This window comes from Coenobita brevimanus, chromosome 91, assembly GCF_032717465.1.
Source record: "Coenobita brevimanus isolate Jiangsu-jjx chromosome 91, ASM3271746v2, whole genome shotgun sequence".
Classification (NCBI taxonomy): Eukaryota; Metazoa; Arthropoda; class Malacostraca; order Decapoda; family Coenobitidae; genus Coenobita; species Coenobita brevimanus.
In genome coordinates this window covers 11,849,332-11,870,916 of record NC_137044.1, presented here as the reverse complement: position 1 = coordinate 11,870,916, position 21,585 = coordinate 11,849,332, and the positions used below count along the sequence as shown (strand labels likewise).

The 21,585-nt window shown below is 40.8% G+C and overlaps 1 protein-coding gene across 1 annotated transcript in view; it reads right to left on the bottom strand.

Moving 5' to 3' along the window:
- Positions 1 to 21,585, bottom strand: part of Oseg1 (intraflagellar transport protein Oseg1) — an 86,447-nt gene that overhangs the window by 40,467 nt on the left and 24,395 nt on the right. Inside the window, exons 8-16 of the mRNA XM_080281834.1 lie at positions 14,495 to 14,686; positions 13,654 to 13,851; positions 11,359 to 11,502; positions 10,326 to 10,463; positions 8,447 to 8,611; positions 6,831 to 6,950; positions 4,492 to 4,610; positions 3,973 to 4,126; positions 3,583 to 3,744 (exon numbers count right to left, since the gene is read on the bottom strand). Of these exons, the coding sequence (XP_080137960.1) occupies positions 3,583 to 3,744; positions 3,973 to 4,126; positions 4,492 to 4,610; positions 6,831 to 6,950; positions 8,447 to 8,611; positions 10,326 to 10,463; positions 11,359 to 11,502; positions 13,654 to 13,851; positions 14,495 to 14,686 (1,392 nt within the window). The remainder of the gene's footprint in view (positions 1 to 3,582; positions 3,745 to 3,972; positions 4,127 to 4,491; positions 4,611 to 6,830; positions 6,951 to 8,446; positions 8,612 to 10,325; positions 10,464 to 11,358; positions 11,503 to 13,653; positions 13,852 to 14,494; positions 14,687 to 21,585) is intronic.

The window sequence follows — 21,585 nt, the reverse complement described above, 5'->3', positions numbered from 1 at the left end:
CTCTCTTACTTTCTCTATAATAATTCATCCATATACCTTCCCTACCACACTCAATAAACTTGTCCCATGATAATTTTTGCACTCACTTCGCTCACCTTTATTTTTGTACAGGGGTACAATCACAGCCTTTTTCCACTCTGCAGGCACAGTTTTACTCATCCATGCCTTCTTACAAATCTCCAACAAGCACTTCATTCCACTCTCTCCACTACACTTAAGCATCTCTGCATACACCAAACAACACTCTACCTAAACATTACTGTACGTACAGTACCCCTCCTAATTTTGACAGTGTTTTCAGGTTAATCTGCCATAATCAGAAATCAAAACACACACAGGAATATCCAAAGTAATGTTAAACACCAAGAAAACCATGAAAAAAAAAAAAAAATGCTGAAAACCAAAAATCACCCTACCTATACACTAGTGTATGTACAGTACCCCGTCTAATTTGGCACTGTTTTCAGGTCAGTCTGCCATATTTAAACATCAAATTACACATAGGTATAACAATGCATAAACAAAAAACATTCACAAAAAACCTCAGGACGGTTCGAAAATCAGTTATCTGACACCAGTCATAGCTGCTCCCAGGCCACAAAAAAATTCCACAGCCAAGTATGCCACTGAAAATTGGATGGATGGATGGATGGTACAAATGATATACCATCATCTTCACTGGTGTTTATACAGTAAGATAAGCTAATAAAAGCATTGAAAACTGATGAGTAAAAGAAATGCAGTGAGAATAATAAATAGTGGTAAAGTGGTAGGTGGGGGTGCTCAACATCCACTCACTCAAAGTAGTGCTGCTTTGAGCATCTGCCCTTTCCCCTCTTCCTTCCTTCCTCTTCTGTCTTTCTTTCTCTTTCTTCTTCCTTTTGCCTTCGGGTGACTTTACACTCCCTCTTCTGTCTTTCTTTCCTTCATTCTTTCTTCTTCCTTCTGCCTATGGGTAACTCTACACTTAGTGACATGCCAAATGGTTTCCTGCACACCAGGAAACCATTTACTATGCTGGGTGGTAACCATATAACCAGACCATGGCACCTGGTGGTTTAGTGGGTAATTAAGGTGCTCCAATTAGACTGAGCCTATGTAGGTTTATATCCAGGAGGTTGGGGTTTATTGCTCATGTAATGCCATTCAGGGATGAGTGAGGCTGATCACTCTCATCTTAAATTTCAAGATCGACTTGCCTAGCCCCGGGTTCCTGCACTCCTCCTGGGGTGACACAAGACTGGATGATGGATGGATGGATGGTTCAGGAGTAAAACTTACCTTCAAATAGCTTCCCACCAACCTAGTGCAAAATTTGCTTAATTTTGCCAGCATCTTCCACAGGCTAGGCACATGTCCAGATGCAGAATTTCATGACTTTTCTCCTGGTCACTTCAGAATATCAATACGGCCAATAGTATTCGAATAAATCACAAAAAAATTTAAAAACTCATGAGGCAGTGTTATCAGTGCGAAGGAGGGAGGGAGTGAAGGGGTAAGGGGGGAGCCAGGAGGGTATGGAGAAAGGAAGAAAGGGGGGAGAAGCGAGGCTGTGGGGAGGATTTTCACCATTCTGTCACGAGGCAGATGAGAGCTTTCATTGTACATTATTCATGGCTTGCGATCTGCTAGACACGTGGTGACCATTTGAAAACACAACTCCCTGTGAGTGGGTGACTTTGGACGTTCAGCAGGGAGGCAGACAGCCGCTGTTGCCTAACGTGTACTCATGACTTGTGGTCTGTGTTCAATGCGTGGTGACAGTTGAGAAAGACTTAGCCCGCTGGCAGTACAACTTTGGAAATTCGGTGGAGACGCATACAGATGTTTAGACACCACTTGTGGGTTACAGTCATAATACCCAGGTGCTGCAGGTTCGTTGGGAGTGATCAGACTAGCGCGCGACTTTGACCATTCAGTACAGGGACGGATGAACATTTTAGCTCTAGTTGTGGGTTACGGCCTATTTCATGTTCACAGCTCGAGCCCAGCGGCCACAATACCGAATGTTTGAACATGTCGACTGGCCAGCCAAAGTCCTCAGGGACTTTTATGTCCAGATAATAGCAGTAAATTCAGATAATGGTTTAATAGAGCCGAGGTCCAATATCCGGATAATGAACAGGTCCAGATACCAGACGTCCAGATAAATGCAGGATTACTGTAACAGGAAAAAGCAAGCTCCAAAGTTGATCAGTTATCAAATTACTGTCCTCCTGATAAATTTCTTACCTTCTCTCAGTATATTCTTCCACAGTTACACCTTTTGTACAACCATCAACAGATTTATACCACAATAATTTCTGTACTTGCTTAAAGTACCTTAATTCTTGTACTGCAATAAAATCAGAGCCTTCCTCCTCCCTACTGATGCAGCCCTACTCATCCATGCTTTCTTTTATACAGTATTTCCAAGAAAAATTTCCTTTCACTCTCACCAATACACTTAATCAACACCTTCAACCTTCCAATTTATCGACCACATCACAGCATTCTTCACTTCTACCAATGTCATATTTCCTGGAACTACATTTCTTCACTGCATACCACTAAAATCAATCATGTTTGCTACCACTCTGACTTTATTGTTAACTGCCTTCAACCTTTCAAAATATCCTTTCCATTTGATCCATACTTTACTTCCACTTGTTAGTGTTCTTCCACTTTCATCTTTCAAACTATAACACTTTTTAGCACCCTTATATCTGTACTTCTTCACATCTTACCAAAATAGTTTCCCATTTTTAGAGCAGTTCACATTTATTTTTCAATCTTTTGCAATCCAAACCTTCTAAAAATTTTCATACATTCAAGACTACTACAGGTGAAAGTAAACCATTCAAACTTGTTGTACAGTATCTATTACCTGGTTGCTGAAAGAATTTTTTTTCCTGATGAGTTTAGCTGTTGGTTTGAATATCTTTATTCTACATCCTGCTTCTTACCCTAAGATAAAGATGTCACACATCGCAGCATAATACACTCCTCTAACAGTTCTGAAGGTTGTCATTCCTTTCTGCCAAACACTGCTGTTGTTATTACTGTTGCTTAATCCCAGTGTCTGGTCAAGCAGTCCCATCAGCGACTGGTAAGCAAATGTGGGGTCATCCTACAGGTACAGTACAGTACATACAAATATGTAGGGATCCAATGCCCCTTTGTGGCAGACAGTACTTCACCAGGTCCAGATCAGAGTCATTCCCACAGTGAGGTGCAAGGAAATATGAGGAGGTTCAGCTCTTCGGTGGATGCTGTAGCTGATCTACCAAGAGTAAACAGTGCCACCATATGTATGCTCCATTTCAGCACCTGCCATTCACTATACACCAAAAAAGAAACTTCCTCTTTAATCAGCCCATGAGTGCTCATGTCTGATTTTTCACACATCACACCCTTCCACATACCAACTTCACTCCCTTTCACCTTGGTTTCACGTTTTGTTTCGTTTCATTTTTGAAAGCTCCAACATACTTGCATGCGTCAGCCTTGGACACCTAGTGGCAATTCTCCATGATGCTCGATCTCTGGTATAAAGATACAGAAATTTCATCAATCAATATCCCAAGTTGCAAAAGAACAAACCTGTGCCAAATCAAACATCCTGAGGTCAGTGTACATATTCATGGCAGCCTGATCGTGGCCACTCTTGCGATATAACTTGGCTGCCTCAGAGAACTTCCCCTCATATGCCCGGATGTCGCCTAAGAATACATTGTTGTCCACCTCTCCCTTGTGACGTCGGTCCTGGGAAAATATGACTCTACTCACTTTTAGGTGAATGGCTATTTTGGTTTAAGCAGTAACAATTACTTATTTTAATAACAGATTACAAACAGGCTGAACCTTATAATACTTCATTTACACTATTGCAATCAACACTGCAATAAGCAAGCAATGAATTAATGACAAAGATCCACACTCCTTGCCCAAAAAGCCATTAAAAATTTAGCCTGGCCAGCTCAAAACACAAACCTGTATGGAATGAATCAGATCCAGGTGGGTAAGGTTCCTAGTTCTTGTGAAAGCTTTCCTGGCTATGTTATACTCCAGGCCCTCTAATGCTGCTCTTGCCAGCGCCTCCCAGTCACCTTCAGTCACACCAAGGCAGGCTATCTCGTAAGCCTCCCTGATGCACAATGAGGGAAACTGCATTGTACAGTAAACAAAAACTAAATTTTATAAAATATCATCAAATTAACAACAAATGAAAGGATGTCGAACATGATGACTAATATGAAAATAATTCAGTTATAGTACAACCTTGTGGATGACAAATCCATTGTACCTAATATGGAAATGATCGTCAAACTCCTACAAAGTATTTCTGACATTATTTACCTTATGGACAGAATCTAATCTAATCAAATATGGCACTATAGAGGAATTCACAAGTTATAAAGTACAGATAACTTTTTTTTTTTCTTTCCTTCCTTGCTCCTCCTAAAACTACATGTAATAAGAGAACAAACAAAACTTGTGTTAGAGTCTCACTTGTACATCTTCTTGTCCAGGTACTGATACATAGGTGCTGACTGAGGTACTTCTATGGTGGACATACTATAGATGTGTAAACAGAAGATCTTGCTGCCACTGAATCCAACCACAAATCCCTGATAATTAAGTCAAATAATCAAACACAGTCTTACTTAACCAAGAGAAATTTACATTCTTTCCCACACAGAAATAACAAAAATAAGTTATCCATAATACAGTGAAAGATCCCCTCTTACTGCAATATTCTTAGTTGTGAATTTGTCACATTGAACTCACCATCCAGAGTGCACATTATGTAATGAACTGCTCAATTAAGAATACCACATAACTTAAACAGCTGATTTTCAGAAAATCTTCTTTTCAACAGAAGTTCTTTAACCCCTTAACCGCAAGGCATCACTTTCGTGACACTCTGGAGCAAGGGATCATACTGCGGGGCATCACTTTTGTGATTCTGTGTTATTTTGAATTCGCCCGGGCTTTCAAGTGGTGGCTTGTATCATCTATCGGTACTACCAGTGTCCAGCTATACTCAGTTCTGCTAATGTCATCTGTAATCCCATCCACTGTTGACAGTTTAGCCATTTTTCTCCTGTCCTTGACTCCCCTCCTTACCTCCCCTCCATTACCCTCTCCTTCCGCCTGACCAGCTGCGCTGCGCTACACAAATCCTGGATGGATTTTTCCACTCATTTTATCCATTGAAATGTGCCCTATGCCCTATTCTTATACAAAATAATATATAAAAGAAAGAGAAAAGGTAACTGATACTGCCATACATCTGGAATGGGCTAATTATCACCTGGCAACACTTCACGTGCACATGTTCACTAATTTTCCCTGTTTATTTCCCCTTGAAATATACTGTATGACCTGTTCTCATAATAAAAATATATATAAGAAAGGAAGGGAGAAGCCTAAGTGATATTTACGTTCACCTGGAACTACCTAATTTATTATGTATTGTCTAGATTTCCTGCCAATCATTGCATAGCGTATAAATTAGTAGCTGTCATCACACTGTCACCGTCAACCCTTCACTGCCCCTAGGCCACAGCATTCAGTTTACTGTCGTCTTTCAAGGTGAAACCACATCGGACTCGCGCCTGTCGAATTCCACTGCTTTTTAGCCCCATGCAAAGGGCCCTGTGACCTCTACCCCTACTCAACCTCGTGTGGGAAGGGGTAAAAGGCTAAGTGACTCTGCTGTGGAACGTGAACTGGCTAATTTATCAATGATAATGATGGACAGTGACTACGATCTTTCTGGCGACTCTAAATCAGGGCAAGTGGAAATGTAAATAATGTGTAAACAGCAAGTGAATGCAATGAATGTAAATATAACTGAACAGTGGAAAATAGTTTTATAAGTTACTGCAAGTGACAGTGCATAACACAGTGTAAATAATATAGAAATGTAAATTATGTAAATAAAATAAAGAATGTAAATAGATATGTAAATAAGTAGTAATACTGTATAAGAATACAAGTATAAATACTAGGAGTAATGAAAGTGAAAGTGAAAGTTTTGCTCTAGCATGTATAAATACTGTGAGTAATGAAAGTCAAAGTGACAGCTTTGCTCTCTACGCTAGTTTACAGAACGAGAAAGTCAATGCCTGGAGTGAAAATAAACTACTTGTATTGAAAGAAACTTATAAATATTGTATATAAAAATAAGTGTAATAAAGTACTAAGAATATAAAGTGTGAGTGTTTTTATAAATAATAAATGACAGCTCTGCCTCAGAATAACATCGGGGAACGAGCACGGGAGGAAAGCTCGTATGCGCTCGTAATTTACATTGCTTTCACAGTGTTTGTTTTTTTGAAATATGGATTCCAAACTACTTGAAATTCATAAAATAGTGTTTGTAGTTATATTATCAGGCAGTGGTAACCATGTTACGGGGTATCGGGAAGTGTAAAGTGGAGACTTCGTTACCCAACTTCAGAAGTCTTCACAAGTCCTACAGTAGACGACGAAGGCTCAACAAACATCCCAGGAGAAAGCTGAAGGTATGTGCCATATGCTTATTTAATTATAATATTTTAGGACTAATAAATGATTTTTGGCAAATATTTCTAAAAAGTCAGTCGGAGCGCGAATATCCCCGCGGGACACGCACGGCACACTCCCAACAACACCGCGGTTAAGGGGTTAAATTAGTATACCAACTACTTATTCATGATAGGGCTTTAACCATAAACATTTATAATACTTTATAAAGATATAGATCTGAAAAAAAAAAAAAAATAAAAAAAAAAAAAAAATAACAAAGCTACTTTTTCATTGATAATCATAGTTCTGAGAATTTTTTAAAAGGTGTAGGTTACCTGTAGCTTCTGCTGATGTGTAGGAAAGTTTGAGGCTTTAATGTTGAGTGTATTACTGCCTGAGAAACACAGCATATCCTCGCAGCTTGTGTTCCATGCAACGCTGTTGGCATTGGGCTCCTGCAATATAACACAAATCTCATTACAGATGCACTTACAGTGAACACCAATATAAATATCAGCAAACCATAAAGAGTACAAAAGACAGAGGCAACAACTGTTACTACTGATATAAAGGGTAACTGCTAAAGGTTACACTCAATACCGCTCAAGGGCAGGGTGTTACCAATAGCTGAATCATCACCAAAACAGTATCATCATCACCATTCTGACCCTTACCCTTGCCTAGCAATGGGGTGAAGTAGTATCCTGAAACAGAGAAAGACAAAAAACAAATATGGGAGGATATCAACAGGATGCCCAGTGGAATAATTAATACATTATTCACAGACCCATAATCCAGGCTCAGCCTCATGAGCAGTACCCTGAAAAAAAATCCTAAAATGCTCCAGCCATCCCTTAACCTTAGGCAAGAAGAGGTCTCTCTCAGCTCAATAAATTGGTGTGGAATTAACCACAATAAAATACTCCACTCACTCAATGTAGTGCTGCACTCGGGTGACTGCCCTTTCCTCTCTTCCCTCCTTGTTTCCTTCCTTCCCCTTCTGTCTTTCTTTCTTTCATTTTTTCTCCTCTTCCTTCTGTCTACTGGTGATTCTACACCGAGTGACAGGCCAAATGGTTTTCTGTACACCAGGAAACCATTCACTATGCTGGGTGGTAACCATATAACCAATTTATGGCACCTGGTGGCTTAGTGGGTCATTAAGGCACTCCAATCAAACTGAGCCAGTGCAGGTTTATATCCAAGGGGTGGTTGGGGTTTACTGCTCACGTAATGCCACTCTGGGATGAGTGAGGCGGGTCACTCTCAACTTAGATGTCTGGACCAACCTGCTCCTACGCTCCTCATGGAGCAACACAGGATTGGATGATGGAGATGATGATGATAATATACCTACGTGATGCCTTACTCTAGAAAAGTTTAATTGTAATTGCTTTATAACCATTTTCTGGTCAAGAATCTCCTTCCAATGAATAAGATCAGATGAAATTAACCTGAATAAATTACATGACGTGGCCTTAATACCTTCGGTAAGATGATGTATATTTCATTTTACTCAGGCTACTACCACATTTTAATAAGGAAGAAAGAATATCTATTAGTGATCGAGTTGCTGAAGGCATTATCTAACTTATCCAGTTCTAAATGTTTCCATTACACTGAAGAGAACTGCCAGGCAGTAGTACGAATAAAATATACCATGCTGTATCTAAGATGCACTTTCCAGTGATTATTGCAGTAATGTCCATATTGTGTGGCATCATGAAGCTGCAGCAAGCAAGTGCCCTCTGCATGCAAAGTGCAATAAATATCAAGTAAAAACTGTTAATGATTAGGGGTAGGATTATACATGTAGTGACTGTGAGCCTAAACTGTCAGTTCAGTTGCTTCTGTGTCTCAGTTCCAGTTAAAAACATATTAATAATTATAATGACAGCTGTTCAACTATGCATTGTATTTCATGTATGCATAAGATAATGTCAGGACTGACCTGGTAAAGGAGTTCTGATGTCTTGACATCATAGACTAAGAGGGTGCTGTGCTCATCAACCACAGCCAGCTTTTGTCTTGAGTTGCTGAGGTCAAGACAACGGATGGCTGCTGGCACCTTCAACAATGGCACTGGGAATGCATTGTCCAGAAAAATTTTCAGCACCTGGCAAAATAGGACATACAAATATATACCGGTATACAGTATAAACACTTCTAAATTTGCACCTGGCTCAAAAATAATTATGTTTATGTTATAAATTCTAAATCAGAAATACTGCTCATGATCCTGACACAGATGGGAAAATATACAGCACTATACACTATACAAGTATACAGCAGAACCCTAAGTATCTGGAGGTTCTATCGTACAGCATAATAAAGTATCATAAATGTATGTGCATGTGTATTTGGCCAGAGTCTATTCTTTTATGCAGAAACTGTTGATAACCAAAGCATACTAATTCCTGATGAGCATTTTGTTGATTTTCTTGATATGTATCACAATTTCCTATGTGAGAGGTTAATTGGGGATTAAGTGAAGTAAATTATGTCACTCATTTTGCTTTGTTTTTTGTGGTAGGTGGGGGCGCTCACCATCCACTCACTCGATGTAGTGCTGCTCTCGGGTGTCTGCCCTTTCCTCTCTTCCATCCTCTTCTGTCTTTCTTTCCTTCATTTTTTCCTTGTCCTTCTGCCTTCGGGTGACTTTACACTCCCTTTTGTCTTTCTTTCCTTCATTCTTTCCTCTTCCTTCTGCCTGTGGGTGACTGTACACTGAGTGACAAGCCAAATGGTTTCCTGTACACCAGGGAACTGTTTACTACGCTGGGTGTTAACCATATAACCAAATTTTGGCGCCTGGTGGTTTAGTGGGTAATTACGGCGCTCCAATTGGATTGAGCCGGTGAAGGTTTATTTCCAAGGGGTGGTTGGGGTTTACTGCTCATGTAATGCCACTCAGAGATGAGTGAGGCTGGTCACTGTCATCTTAAATGTCAGGACCAGCTTGCCTAGCCCCAGGCTCCTACACTCCTCATGGGGCAATGTAGGATTGGATGATGATGATGATAAAGAACTGTGGGTCTAATCAAGGTCAGGTGTGTCTTCAGGTAACGTCCAGCCTGAAATGGCTCTGGGTGGCTCTCACTTGGTTACCATTTTCTGTTTCACCATTCTTGTATTGGATGGTACCTACTGAGCAACCTACTCACAAAGATTATCATAGTGATCAGATAACATTCAGGGTATTCCTTTAGGGTTTAATATATATTCCTCCCTTAGTACTGAAAATATACGTTACAAGAAAGTGCCTTGTGATATGATTTATCAAACAGTATATAGCACAACTTATAGGGCACAAATCTTAGGTTTATTACACTCATCTGGTAAGCCATTACAGCATTTTAAAGAAAGGAAACCCAACACTCCACACTGACCATCACATTAAATTTCAGTAAGCCACACATCAAGGACTCTAAAAGGTTAAACATGTTCATCCTCTATGACAATGGTTCTTAAACTTTCTCGGGCAGCAGATCCCTTTTATTAAAATTAATCATGTGGCTGACCCTTAATTATGAGTAGATTTCCCTCCTACCCTACCTCTTGAGTGTAAAGGTGTTTGTAGGCTATAGTCACTATGGCATGCAGCACGCCCGCAGCCAGGCAGTAGCCAGTATAGCGTTGCCAAATCACAAATACCACTGCATTCTACAAAGTCGTTAAATTGTTTCCAGATACTATTATATGATTTATCTGATAACCAAATTAGCCTGCGTACCCCTTGGAACATTCCACAGATCCTTGGGGGTTCATGGACCACACTTTAAGAAACACTGCTCTATGACCTTACAGAAGTAACCATGCCTGTACTGTACCTGTCCATTCTTGAGTCCAAGAAGGAGCCCCTCCCTGTTGGCTGGACCACCTACAACTTTAATATAACGAATGAGAGAATCCATTTGCCACTCTCGCTCCTTTCCTCCACTAAAGTTGAGGCACTGTAGACGCTTCTCCTGTATTCCAAAGATAGTACTGCCTAATTATCATGATTATGGACAAAAATCAAAGGCCCAAAAATTGTTGGAATATTTTAAAAACAAAATCTTATAAAACTTCTCAGTTAAATACAATCATAGGGTAGTTCTTCATATTTAAACTGAGCACTACAAAGGTTGTTAGCCCAAAAACAAATAGACACACAAAATGGCAAGTTTCAGAAAAACAGCTGCTCTCCATTTACTTGCTTGAAGGATTTAATGCCTTAGGCCCTTCAGAATCCTAACTGTCCATACCCGGTACTTTATGCTCCCTCATCTCTTAATTGCTCCTGTAAAAGTAAAACAACACAAAACAAAAATGCAAATCAATACTGGCCACATTGCAGTACAGTACTTAAAAGTCCTGGCAAGATATAAATATATACCTTTCAGAGGTCCTAGATCCTCTGACACCATTAAAGGAAGAAAATTTAAGAAAAAAAGAACTAATCAATACAACATAAATATGCATGCGGTCAATACGCTACCTCCATTTATTTCCCCTTTCAAAAAATGCTTAAATAGTCAGGTTACAAAGACTGAAATCTACTAGCAATGTTACTGTATTAGAAGATGGAGGGGCATGATTAGCTTCTTATTATGTAGTAATTTCTCTGGTGGTTCATTCATTTATCATCGGATCCAGTGTTGCCCTATGAGTAAGTATAATATTTCACTGGTTTTTCCACATCAGCTGTTTTCTTGCCAGTGAAAACCTTAATATTTTCAGTTATTAACATTAACTGCATTTTCTTACTACATGACAGCCTCTCTACTTTCCTCTAAGATACCAATATACCATATCTGTTACATACCACTGCCCTCCATTGTACAGTCTTTACTTTCAACTAAACTGACACTCAATTCTCACCTGACAAAGGACAATGTGGTTAGTGCAGACAACAAGTAAGTTGCAGTCAAGACGCTGATTTATCTTCTCTCTAACACGGTAGTGCATGTCGGACGCATCCTGGGAATACAGCTCGTAGATGATGATCCGCTCTGGCAACTGCACCTACGAGAGAAAGGTGTGATCAAAGGTATATAAAAGATTTCATTCACTCATCATCTTATCTAGTGTTGCCCCATGAGGCGTGTTGGAGCCCGGGGCTAGGTAAGTAGGTCCTGACATTTAAAATGAGAGTGACCAGCCTCACTCATCCATGAGTGGCATTACGTGAGCAATAAACCCCAACCACCCCTTAGATATAAACCTGCATTGGCTCAATCCAATAGGAGCAACTTAATTACCCACTAAACCACTAACTGCCACAATCTGGTTGTATGGTTACCACCCAGTGTGGTAAATGGTTCCCTGGTGTACAGGAAACCATTTGGTTTGTCGCTCAGTGTAGCGTCACCTATAGACAGAAGGAAGAGGAAAGAATGAAGAAAAGACACAAGAGGAATGAAGACAAGAAGGAAGGACGAGATGAAAGGGCAGGCACCCGAGAGCAACACTACATCGAGTGAGTGGATGAGCATCCCAGCCTACCACTAAAAAAATGTAGCAAAATGGATTCATACTCAACTGTACAGTGTTCTTCCTGTCTGACAGGGATGTTTTCTTTTTATCCAAACATCAAGGTGACACTGACATATTCAAAAATACATAGACAGGGTGTCAAAGAATGTCTCTGAAAAAGAAACTGCAGGTAATGCAGCAAGAGGTAGATCATATGTGGTATGGAAAACAGTAAAGCAGTATAATGGTCATGGAGAAGGAAGAATGAGATGAGTGTTTTAAGCTCAAAAGGTAAAGAATAAGATAAAGGCAGATGCTATGAGGAGCTTATCTTAACCATGGTGTTCATCTCCAAAACTTAGACCTTCATGTCTCTAGTGGGTTATTCACCCACTATCATGGGATACCAGGTTGCTCCATCATCCAGACTATCACAGTTGCCCACCCTAGGTGTTATCCTGGAGGACAAAATAGCTTGAAGGCAGTTCTGTTATGGCCATCCCATGTCACAGGATTCCAAGAAGGGAGCAAGGTTTTGGAGATAATGATGAAAACTACTAAAATCATGCACTGTGTAGTAGTGTGTCTGAAACATTATACTATGAGGTCTGCTCAGACAGTAACCGACCTTAGACTCTAAAAAAAATAAAAAGTTAACCTGTTGAGCTAGAACATTAATCCTCCTCAAAGTAGGCCTCTTCTGACTTGACACACATAGTCCAGCGTTCTTTTCACTGCCTGAAACATTTTTCAAAGTAGGTTTTCGGTATCTCCTGCAGCTGCTTTATCACATTCATCATGGTCTCTTCTCTTGGATGAACGTTGCTCAAGACGTTGGTGTGCAAACCACAATCCAGACTTTCTGAAGACTGTTATCACTGGAGATGAGACTTGAGTGTACAGGCACAATCCAGAAACCACCGCACAGTTGTCCCAGTTGAAGCATGCAGGGTCACCCCGGTCAAGAAAAGCACAACAGGTCCACAGCAAGGTGAAATGCCGCATGTTGACAATTTTTTCCAATTACTGTGGTGCTGTGCATCATGAATACATACCAGGTCAAACTGTCAACAAACATCCTCGACGTTATCTGTCATCTTCGTAACGCAGTTCAGCGGAAGAGACCAGACCTACGGAAAGCAGCAAGTTGGAAGCTGCACCATGACAATGCACCTGACCACTCTTCTCAACTGATTCAGGAATTTTTGGCCAAGAACAACATCCCGCAGGTCCAGCAGGCTCCCTACTCGATAGACATGGCTCCATGCAGCTTCTGGTTATTCCCCAAGCACAAACCTCCGCTCGAGGGTTCCCAATTTCAGACGTGAGAAGAGATTATGACAAATGAGATGAAGCATCTGCAGGATATCTTGAAAACTGGCTTTGAAAAATGTTTCAGGCAGTGAAAAGAATGGTGGGTTACATGTGTCAAGTCAGAAGCTGCCTACTTTGAGAAGAGGGTTAGTGTCCTAGCTCAACATATTAGTTATTTATTTTTTTTAGAGCCTAAGGTTGGACACTTTCTGAACAGACCTCGTTCACTCAGTGTCGTACATGCACAAAACAAAAACTATACTGTACATGAATTTATGAATTCAAATATTAACATACTATACAACTGATATATCATCATACAAAAGGCAATACTTCTATACATTTTTTTGTGGAAATGAACATGATGAGAATATCAACAGAACTTACTGCTAAACGATGCTTATAGATGGCAATCTTTTTAACCAAATCTCTGCACTTGATCCTGACTTTCTGCTCCGTGATGAGATGCTGAATAATCACATCAGTCATATTCTCCCTGAAGGCATAACGTTCCTTATATAAGCCATGTACAGTAGAAAACACCAACTGGTAATATGCGATGGTTCCATCCTGGCAACCAATTGCCTGGAAATTTAAGCCTTGGTTCAGAGATGGAAGTGGCAGAAGTCACTGTGTTACATTAAAAACATAAAATAATTAAAAACTACTTTTACACACTGGTCAAGGTGTGTATTTTAAATAGTATTCTCTACTGTAACCACATCTTTCCTGTTTGTCTTACTGGTTACTCTCGCCCTACTTTAAATAATACTTAATCCTGGACAGATATATAACACTACCGTGATGTTTTTCAGGTTAGCAAAGTCAAGGTTATTTTATTCTGTAGATTTCTTCTTGTCTTGTGATCCAACTTGCCAAACTTCAGTAACATGTAAAAAAGGTTCCCTTACACCATAATGACAATACAGCTACATAAACCTGTCCCTGGACCATATTCAATTTAAAAAAAATTCACTTTGTACATAAGCTGACCCTAAAATATTGTACCCAGTACAGTATTTGTATGAATTAATAACCACCTGCATAACTTCACCCTGGCTAACTGTCTTTGTGATACATCCACATGCATGGATAATCCTTTCTTTACAGGTGATTGGGATAAGATGAAAATGATAAAGGTAAAGAAAAAAAAAGATAATTATGCAAACTTTGCAGTAAGGAACAATTCACACTGAGCAATACTAGACACAAAAAAAAACTGTCTTACCACAAAGTTTGAGTCTGGCCGTGCTGCACAACACCAGACCCATGATGCTTGTTCTCCAATAGTGCCTAGTTTCACCCCCTCTCTGGTGTACAGAAGGCAGCTTTTGCCTGATCCTCCCACCAGCAGGTATTCCCCTTTACTGAAGTAACTCACACAACATGGGTCAAAACCTAGTACTCTCTCCTTTCCAACCTGTGTGAAAAAAAAAAATATATATATATAATATATATATATATATATATATATATATATATATATATATATATAAAGTAGATGGTAGGTGGGGGCATTTACCATCCACTTAATTGATGTAGTGCTGCTTTGGGTGTCTGCCCTTTCCTCTCTTCCTTCCTTCATCTTCTGTCTTTCTTTCATTCTTTCCTCTTCCTTCTGCCTACTGGTGTCTTTACACTCCCTCTTCTATCTTTCTTTTCTTCATTCTGTCCTCTTCCTTCTGCCTACAGCTGACTCTACACTGAGTGACAAGCCAAATGGCTTCCTATACACCAGGAAACATTTAACATGCTGGGTGGTAACCATATAACCAAATTAGGGTGCCTGGTGGTTTAGTAATTAAGGCACTCCAGTTGGATTGAGCCAGTGAAATTTTATCTCCAAGGGGAGGTTTGGGTTTATTGCTCACATAATGCCACTCAGGGATGAGTGAAGCTGGTCACACTCATCTTGAATGTCAGGACCAACTTGCCTCGTCCCAGGCTCCTACGCTCCTCAAGGGGCAACATAGGTTTGGATGATGGATAGATGGATATATACAGTACATACATACAGGAGAGAGAGAGAGAGTATGTGTATATATATATATATATATATATTATATAGGTTTGGATGATGGATAGATGGATATATACAGTACATACATACAGGAGAGAGAGAGAGAGTGTGTGTATATATATATATATATATATATATATATATATATATATATATATATATATATATATATATATATATATATATATATATATATATATATATTAGTATATTAGTATATATACGGGTGAAGCTGCAATGAAAATGGTTGAGGAGACGAAGGGGAAGACAGGAGGAAACAGCTCCTATAAGAAGAGTGTAGAAGTTGCACGATAGTGAGAAAATGGCAGAGTATAAGAGCATAGTGGAAGAAAGATTGGGAAGGTATGAGCTAGAGCAGATGGAAGGGGTGGAAGACGTATGTAAGATATTTACGGAAGAGATAGGTGCAGCGTGTGAGGTGGTTTGTGGAGTGAGGAGGAGATGCAAGGGTGTGCAAGGGACAGCATGGTGGAATGATGAGGTGAAACGAGCTGTGGAACAAAAGAAGACGGCATATGGTGAATGGTTAGTGAGTAGAGGTAGGGGAGAAGATGAGAGAGAGAAGAGAGAGGTATATGTGAGTAGGAGAAGGGAGGTGAAGGGACTGGTGAAGGAAAGTAAGAAGAAAGAGGATGAAGAGTTTGAGAGGAATCTGAGTGTGAAATGGAGGGAGAGTAAGAAATTGTTTTGGAAGGAGGTAAAGAAAGTAAGGCAGTGTGAAAGGGGAAATAGTAGGGGAGTAAAAGATAGGAATAATAGATTGCTGGTGGAGAAGAGAGAGAAATTGAGGAGATGAAAGGAGCACTTTGAGGATTTGTTGAATGTAGAGAGTGACAGCAGTGCGAGTATAAGTGGCTGGGGAATGGCTGGGAGAAGGAGAGATGAGAGGAGGGAAGAAGAGATCAGTAGGACGGAAGTAGTGGAAGCAATGAAGAAGATCAAGTTGGGGAAGGACCCAGGAATTGATGGAGTGTGTGGTGAAATGCTGAGGTATGGAGGTGAGATTGTTGTGGAATGGATATGGAAGTTCTGTAGATTGGCTTGGGAAGAGGGAAGGGTTCCAGAGGACTGGAAATCAGGTATAATTGTTCCTTTATATAAAGGAAAAGGGGAGAGAGAAGTATATGGTAACCACAGGGGTATTTGCCTTCTTAGTGTGACTGGTAAAATATATGGTAGAATACTCATTGATACGGTTAGGCATATGACAGAGAAGCCAGTTGGAGAAGAACAAGGGGGATTTAGGAAGGGAAAGGGTGTGTAGATCAGATATTTGTTCTAAGATGTTTAGTGGAGAAGTATCTAGAGAAGGGAAAGAAAGTGTATGCTGCTTTCATGGACTTGGAGAAAGCTTATGACAGAATAGATAGGCAAGGTATGTGGAAGGTATTAAGAATATATGGAGTGGATGGGAAATTGTTGAATGCTGTGAAGAGTATGTACGAAGGAGCTAGGGCTACGGTGCGAGTGGTGGGTGAGACGAGTGAATTTTTTTATCTCAATGTGGGACTGAAACAGGGTTGTGTGATGTCTCCATGGTTGTTTAATATATACATGGATGGAGTTGTAAAGGAGGTGCAGGGCAGGGCAGTGGATGTGGGGGTGGCTCTAATGAATGAGAGTGAGATTTGGAAGCTTCCGGTGTTGCTGTTTGCTGATGATACAGTATTGTTGAGTGAAGATGAATGGGAGTTGCAAGGTTTTGTGAATGAAATTGCGACAGTGTGTAGGAGGAGGAAGCTGAAAGTTAATGTAAACAAAAGTAAAGTTATGGTGTTTGAGAGGAATGAAGTCACAGAATGTACAGTGAGGTTGGATGGTGAGGATATGGAGAGTGTGAGTGCATTCAAGTACTTAGGTAGTGTGATGAGTAAGGATGGAACTTTAGGGGAAGAAGTTGGTGAGGTTAAGGGACTGACAAGAGACCCAGCTGGCTGTATGGATTCTGTGCGAAGAAGCGCATAACCAGGGATTTGGCACCCTACGTATATGTGAAGCTACAGAACACGGTGAAATTTTTTTGGTCTATCTGATGAAGCTGGGATTTTGATGGCTTGAACAATGAGTGAATGAAAGAGTGGCCCAATGAACTGCGCAAACTTAGGCTGTCTGGACGTTGCAGCTCCTCACCCTGCCCCAGGGGGGGAAAGGAAGTCCAGATGATTATGATGATGATATATATATATATATATATATATATATATATATATTATATATATACAGTACTCTCGCGTCCAGTAAGCGTTTGTCCAATACTATTTGCGTCCAGTACGGTTAACAAAAAATAAATAAATAAATAAATAAAATAATTTATTACTGTAGGATGGATTTGTTGGGCTAGTACGGATCAGCCGAGCAAAACGGGCCAAGTCCTAGGAGTTCTTCTCTCGTACTGACGTGCTGCGTCCAGTACTACTACCCACGCGCACACGGGAAGATGGCCAACACAGAGGAACGTTTCCCTAGTACTGCTGCACCTGCCCAGCATGCCTTCCTCGTGACTCGTGACATGAGATGATGAGAGGAGAGCCTTGGGGGAACCTCAACAACAGACAGGAGCAGAAGCACTTCCCCCTGATGACGACGATGAAGCGTCAGTGTGTGACTATGAGGGATTTATGAGGGAAATTGAGGCAGAGATGTCTCCTCAGGATCCTGAAGGTCCTCTTCCAGGGGGTCAGTAGGAACTCCTACAGCCTCGGAAACCCCTCCCCCTTCCCCTCCCAAGCCCATCACCACTCGCCTTAACCTCTACACCGCAGGCATGTTTACCAATGTTTTGCGTGTGCCGCAGGGTTATTCGGGCTCCGACAGACTCTCAAAAAAATTTGCCAAATATCAGTTATTAGTCCTAGAATATTAGAATTACATATGCTTATGGCACATACCTTCAGCTTTCTCCTGGAATGTTTGTTGAGCCTTCGTCGGTTACAGTAGGACTTGTGGAGACCTCTGAAGTTGGGTAACGAAGTCTCCACTTTACACTTACCGACAACCCGTAATATGATTACCACAGCCAGATATTAACACTATAAACACTACTCTATGATTTTCAAGTAGTTTGGGATCCATACTCCAAAAAAATAAACACTGTGAAAGAAATGAAAATTACGAGCTCGTCTGACCGTCGCACTTGCGCTAGTTCGCTCTTGGTACTCTGTCATTTATTATTCATAAAACCCCTCACACTTTATATTTCTATTACTATATAACACTTATATATATCTACAGTCTTTATCCATACGTTTCCTTCAGTAGTATTAGTTTATTGTCACTGCAGAGATTCAATTTCTTTCAGTAAAATACGTAGCATTCACTTTCTCGTCCTGTATACTAGCATTGAGAGTGAATGTCACTTTCACCTTCACTCTCAAAACTCATAGTATTCAGACATGCTAGAGTGAAACTTTCACTTTCATTACTCCTAGGATGTATACTCGTATTCTTATAATACTACTCATTTACATTTCTATTTACGTTCTCTATTTTATTTATGTTATTTACATTTCTATTTTATTTACACTGTGTTATGCACTGTCACTTGAAGTAACTTATAAAACTATTTTCCACTGTTTACGTATGTTTACATTCATTACTTTCACTTGCTGTTTACACATTATTTACAATTCCACTTGCACTGTTTTACTCAACAGAAAGATCGTAGTCACTCTTTTATCAATTGTCAGCCCTTTACCTCTTTCCACACGAGGTTTAGTAGGGGGTAAAGGTCACAGGGCCCTTTGCATGGGGGTGAAAAGTCCCTGAAGCTAGCAAGAGCGAACAGACGTACCTCCACTTCGGAAGATGAGAGTGAACTGAAAAGGGTAGGCCGGGGTGGTGGCCTACCTAGGGAAATTCATTACTACCAACATTAGCTCTTGACACAGCTATTTTATAGCAGTGAAATGATTGGCAGGAAATCTAGACAATACATTATAAATTAGGTAGTTCCAGGTGAATGTAAATATCACCTAGGCTTCTCCCTTCCCTCCTTATACTGTATATATATTTATTACGAAAATAGATCATACGGCATATTTCAGGGGGAAATAAACAGCGAAAATTAGCGAACGAGTGCACGTGAGGTGTTGTCAGGTGATAATTAGCCAATTCCAGGTGTATGGCACTCTCACTTACCTTTGGTATTAGAATAGGGCATAGGGCTTATTTCAATGGATGAAATCAGTGAAAAATTCCAGGGAAGATTTACTTAGCGTAGCACGGCTGGGCAGGCGAGAGGTTAGAGTAATGGAGGGGGGGTAGGGAGGGGAGTCAAGAACGGGGAGAAATGGCTAAATTGTCAACAATGGATGGGAGTACAGATGAGATTAGGAGTGCTGACTAGTGTTGGACATTGGCAGTACTGATAGATGATACAAGCCCCCACTTGGAAGCTCGGGTGAATTCAAATTTTTTTTTTTTTTTTTTTTTTTTTTTTTTAATAACAGAACGGAGGAAGGAAAAACAAATGGAGAAAAAAAAATTATCCATACACCAGATTACTGGTGTCCTCTGTTCACAAAATATCTGTAACAGTTAGACTTGGACAGTTGTAGGTTGAAATTTGGAGGAAAACAACTCTGGGGAAGCGAGTTCCAGAGAGATGCAGTTCGGGGAATGAAAGAATTCTGATAGGCAGAAGTTCTGCAATATGGTTGAGTGACATTCCAGTCATGAGCGCTACCAGATGCCCGTGTAGCACGAGGGAAGGCATGGAGAGGTGGCACCATGGACGCAACTTCGTCTGAGCATTTGCCAAAAAAAATATCTGTAAAATAATGCAAGGGAGGCAACATTCCTTCTTACTTGCAGGGAAGGTAGTTTATATGTAATGGCAGGGTTGTTAATGATTCTAACAGCTTTATTCTGAATTTTGTCTAGTTGTCTTAATGCAACCTCTCCACAACCATTCCACAAGGGTGAGCAATATTCAAGCTGAGAGCGCACATGACTCTTATAAATTATAGCTAACTGCTCATCGGCGAAGAAGTTACGGACTCTGTACAATAATCCAAGTTTCTTTGAGGCGGTTTTAGCAAGTGATCTGACATGAGAGGTCCAGCTGAGGGCACTGTTAAGTGAGACACCAAGAATTTCAATACTTTTGTTTCGTTTCGTTTTCGTTTTTAAAGGCTCCAACATGCTTGCATGTGTCGGCCTTGGTCACCTAATGGTGGCTCTCCACGCTGCACGATCCATTGCAGCCTCCCTGTTCAGTCCCTTAACCCTAAGGTCACACTTAATGACCTCGTCCCATGTCTTTCTCGGTCTACCCCTCACAACCCCACCCCCAATATTAACACTTCTCACCTTCCTCACCCAATTATCATCCCCCATCCTCTCCACATGTCCAAACCACCTCAATCTACCTCTCCTCATCACAACATCAATACACTCCAGTTCCATCCTACCTCTCAACTCTTCCATTGTAAACCCAACCCCTCCAGGCCTTGGACGCAGGGACGCACTGCACATCCACCTAATCATTGTCATTTCAGTACATCTGAGCCGGCGAATGTCTTCCTCCTTCACTGCCCAGGTCTCACTACCATACAGCATTACACTCCTAACACATGCTGCATACAAAGACCCCTTAGCACGTAGGGAGAGCCCTCTCAATGTCAGGAGAGGCAAGAGCTCCCTGAACTTCTTCCAACCACTTCTCACCCTAGCCACAGAGCTAGCTCCAGCCCCACCTCCAGCACACAACATGTCTCCCAAATAACAAAACTCTTCCACACACTCAAGAGATTCACCAGCAAGTTCAATCCTTTCACGTCTGACGATCTCCACCTGCTCACCCCGGCACGCCGTACACATAAAATCAGCATTATCTCGCAGTCTACCTCTGATACCACTACATCTCTTATGAACCCATTTATCACACACACTGCACAAGATGGAATTACTTCCCACGCCCTTGTGGCAAACTGCACATGGCCACTCTCCCTCGTCTTTGACCGTACCGCCACCAACCCTAGATATCATCAATTTTGTTTTATCTGCATTTACCCTTAAACCCTTTTGCCCCATACCATCTCTCCACTTCCTAAACCTTTCCTCCGCCTCCCTTTCATTCTCTGCAATCAACACCAAATCATCAGCATACAACAACTCCCACGGGAGTCCGTTTCTAAAGTCACGTGAAAGGGCTTCAAGTACCATGATAAACAATACGGGACTCAAGACTGACCCCTGATGCACACCAACATTCACGGAAAACTCATCACTCAAATCTCCATTCACTCTCACCTGGGTGTGAGCACCCACATACATAG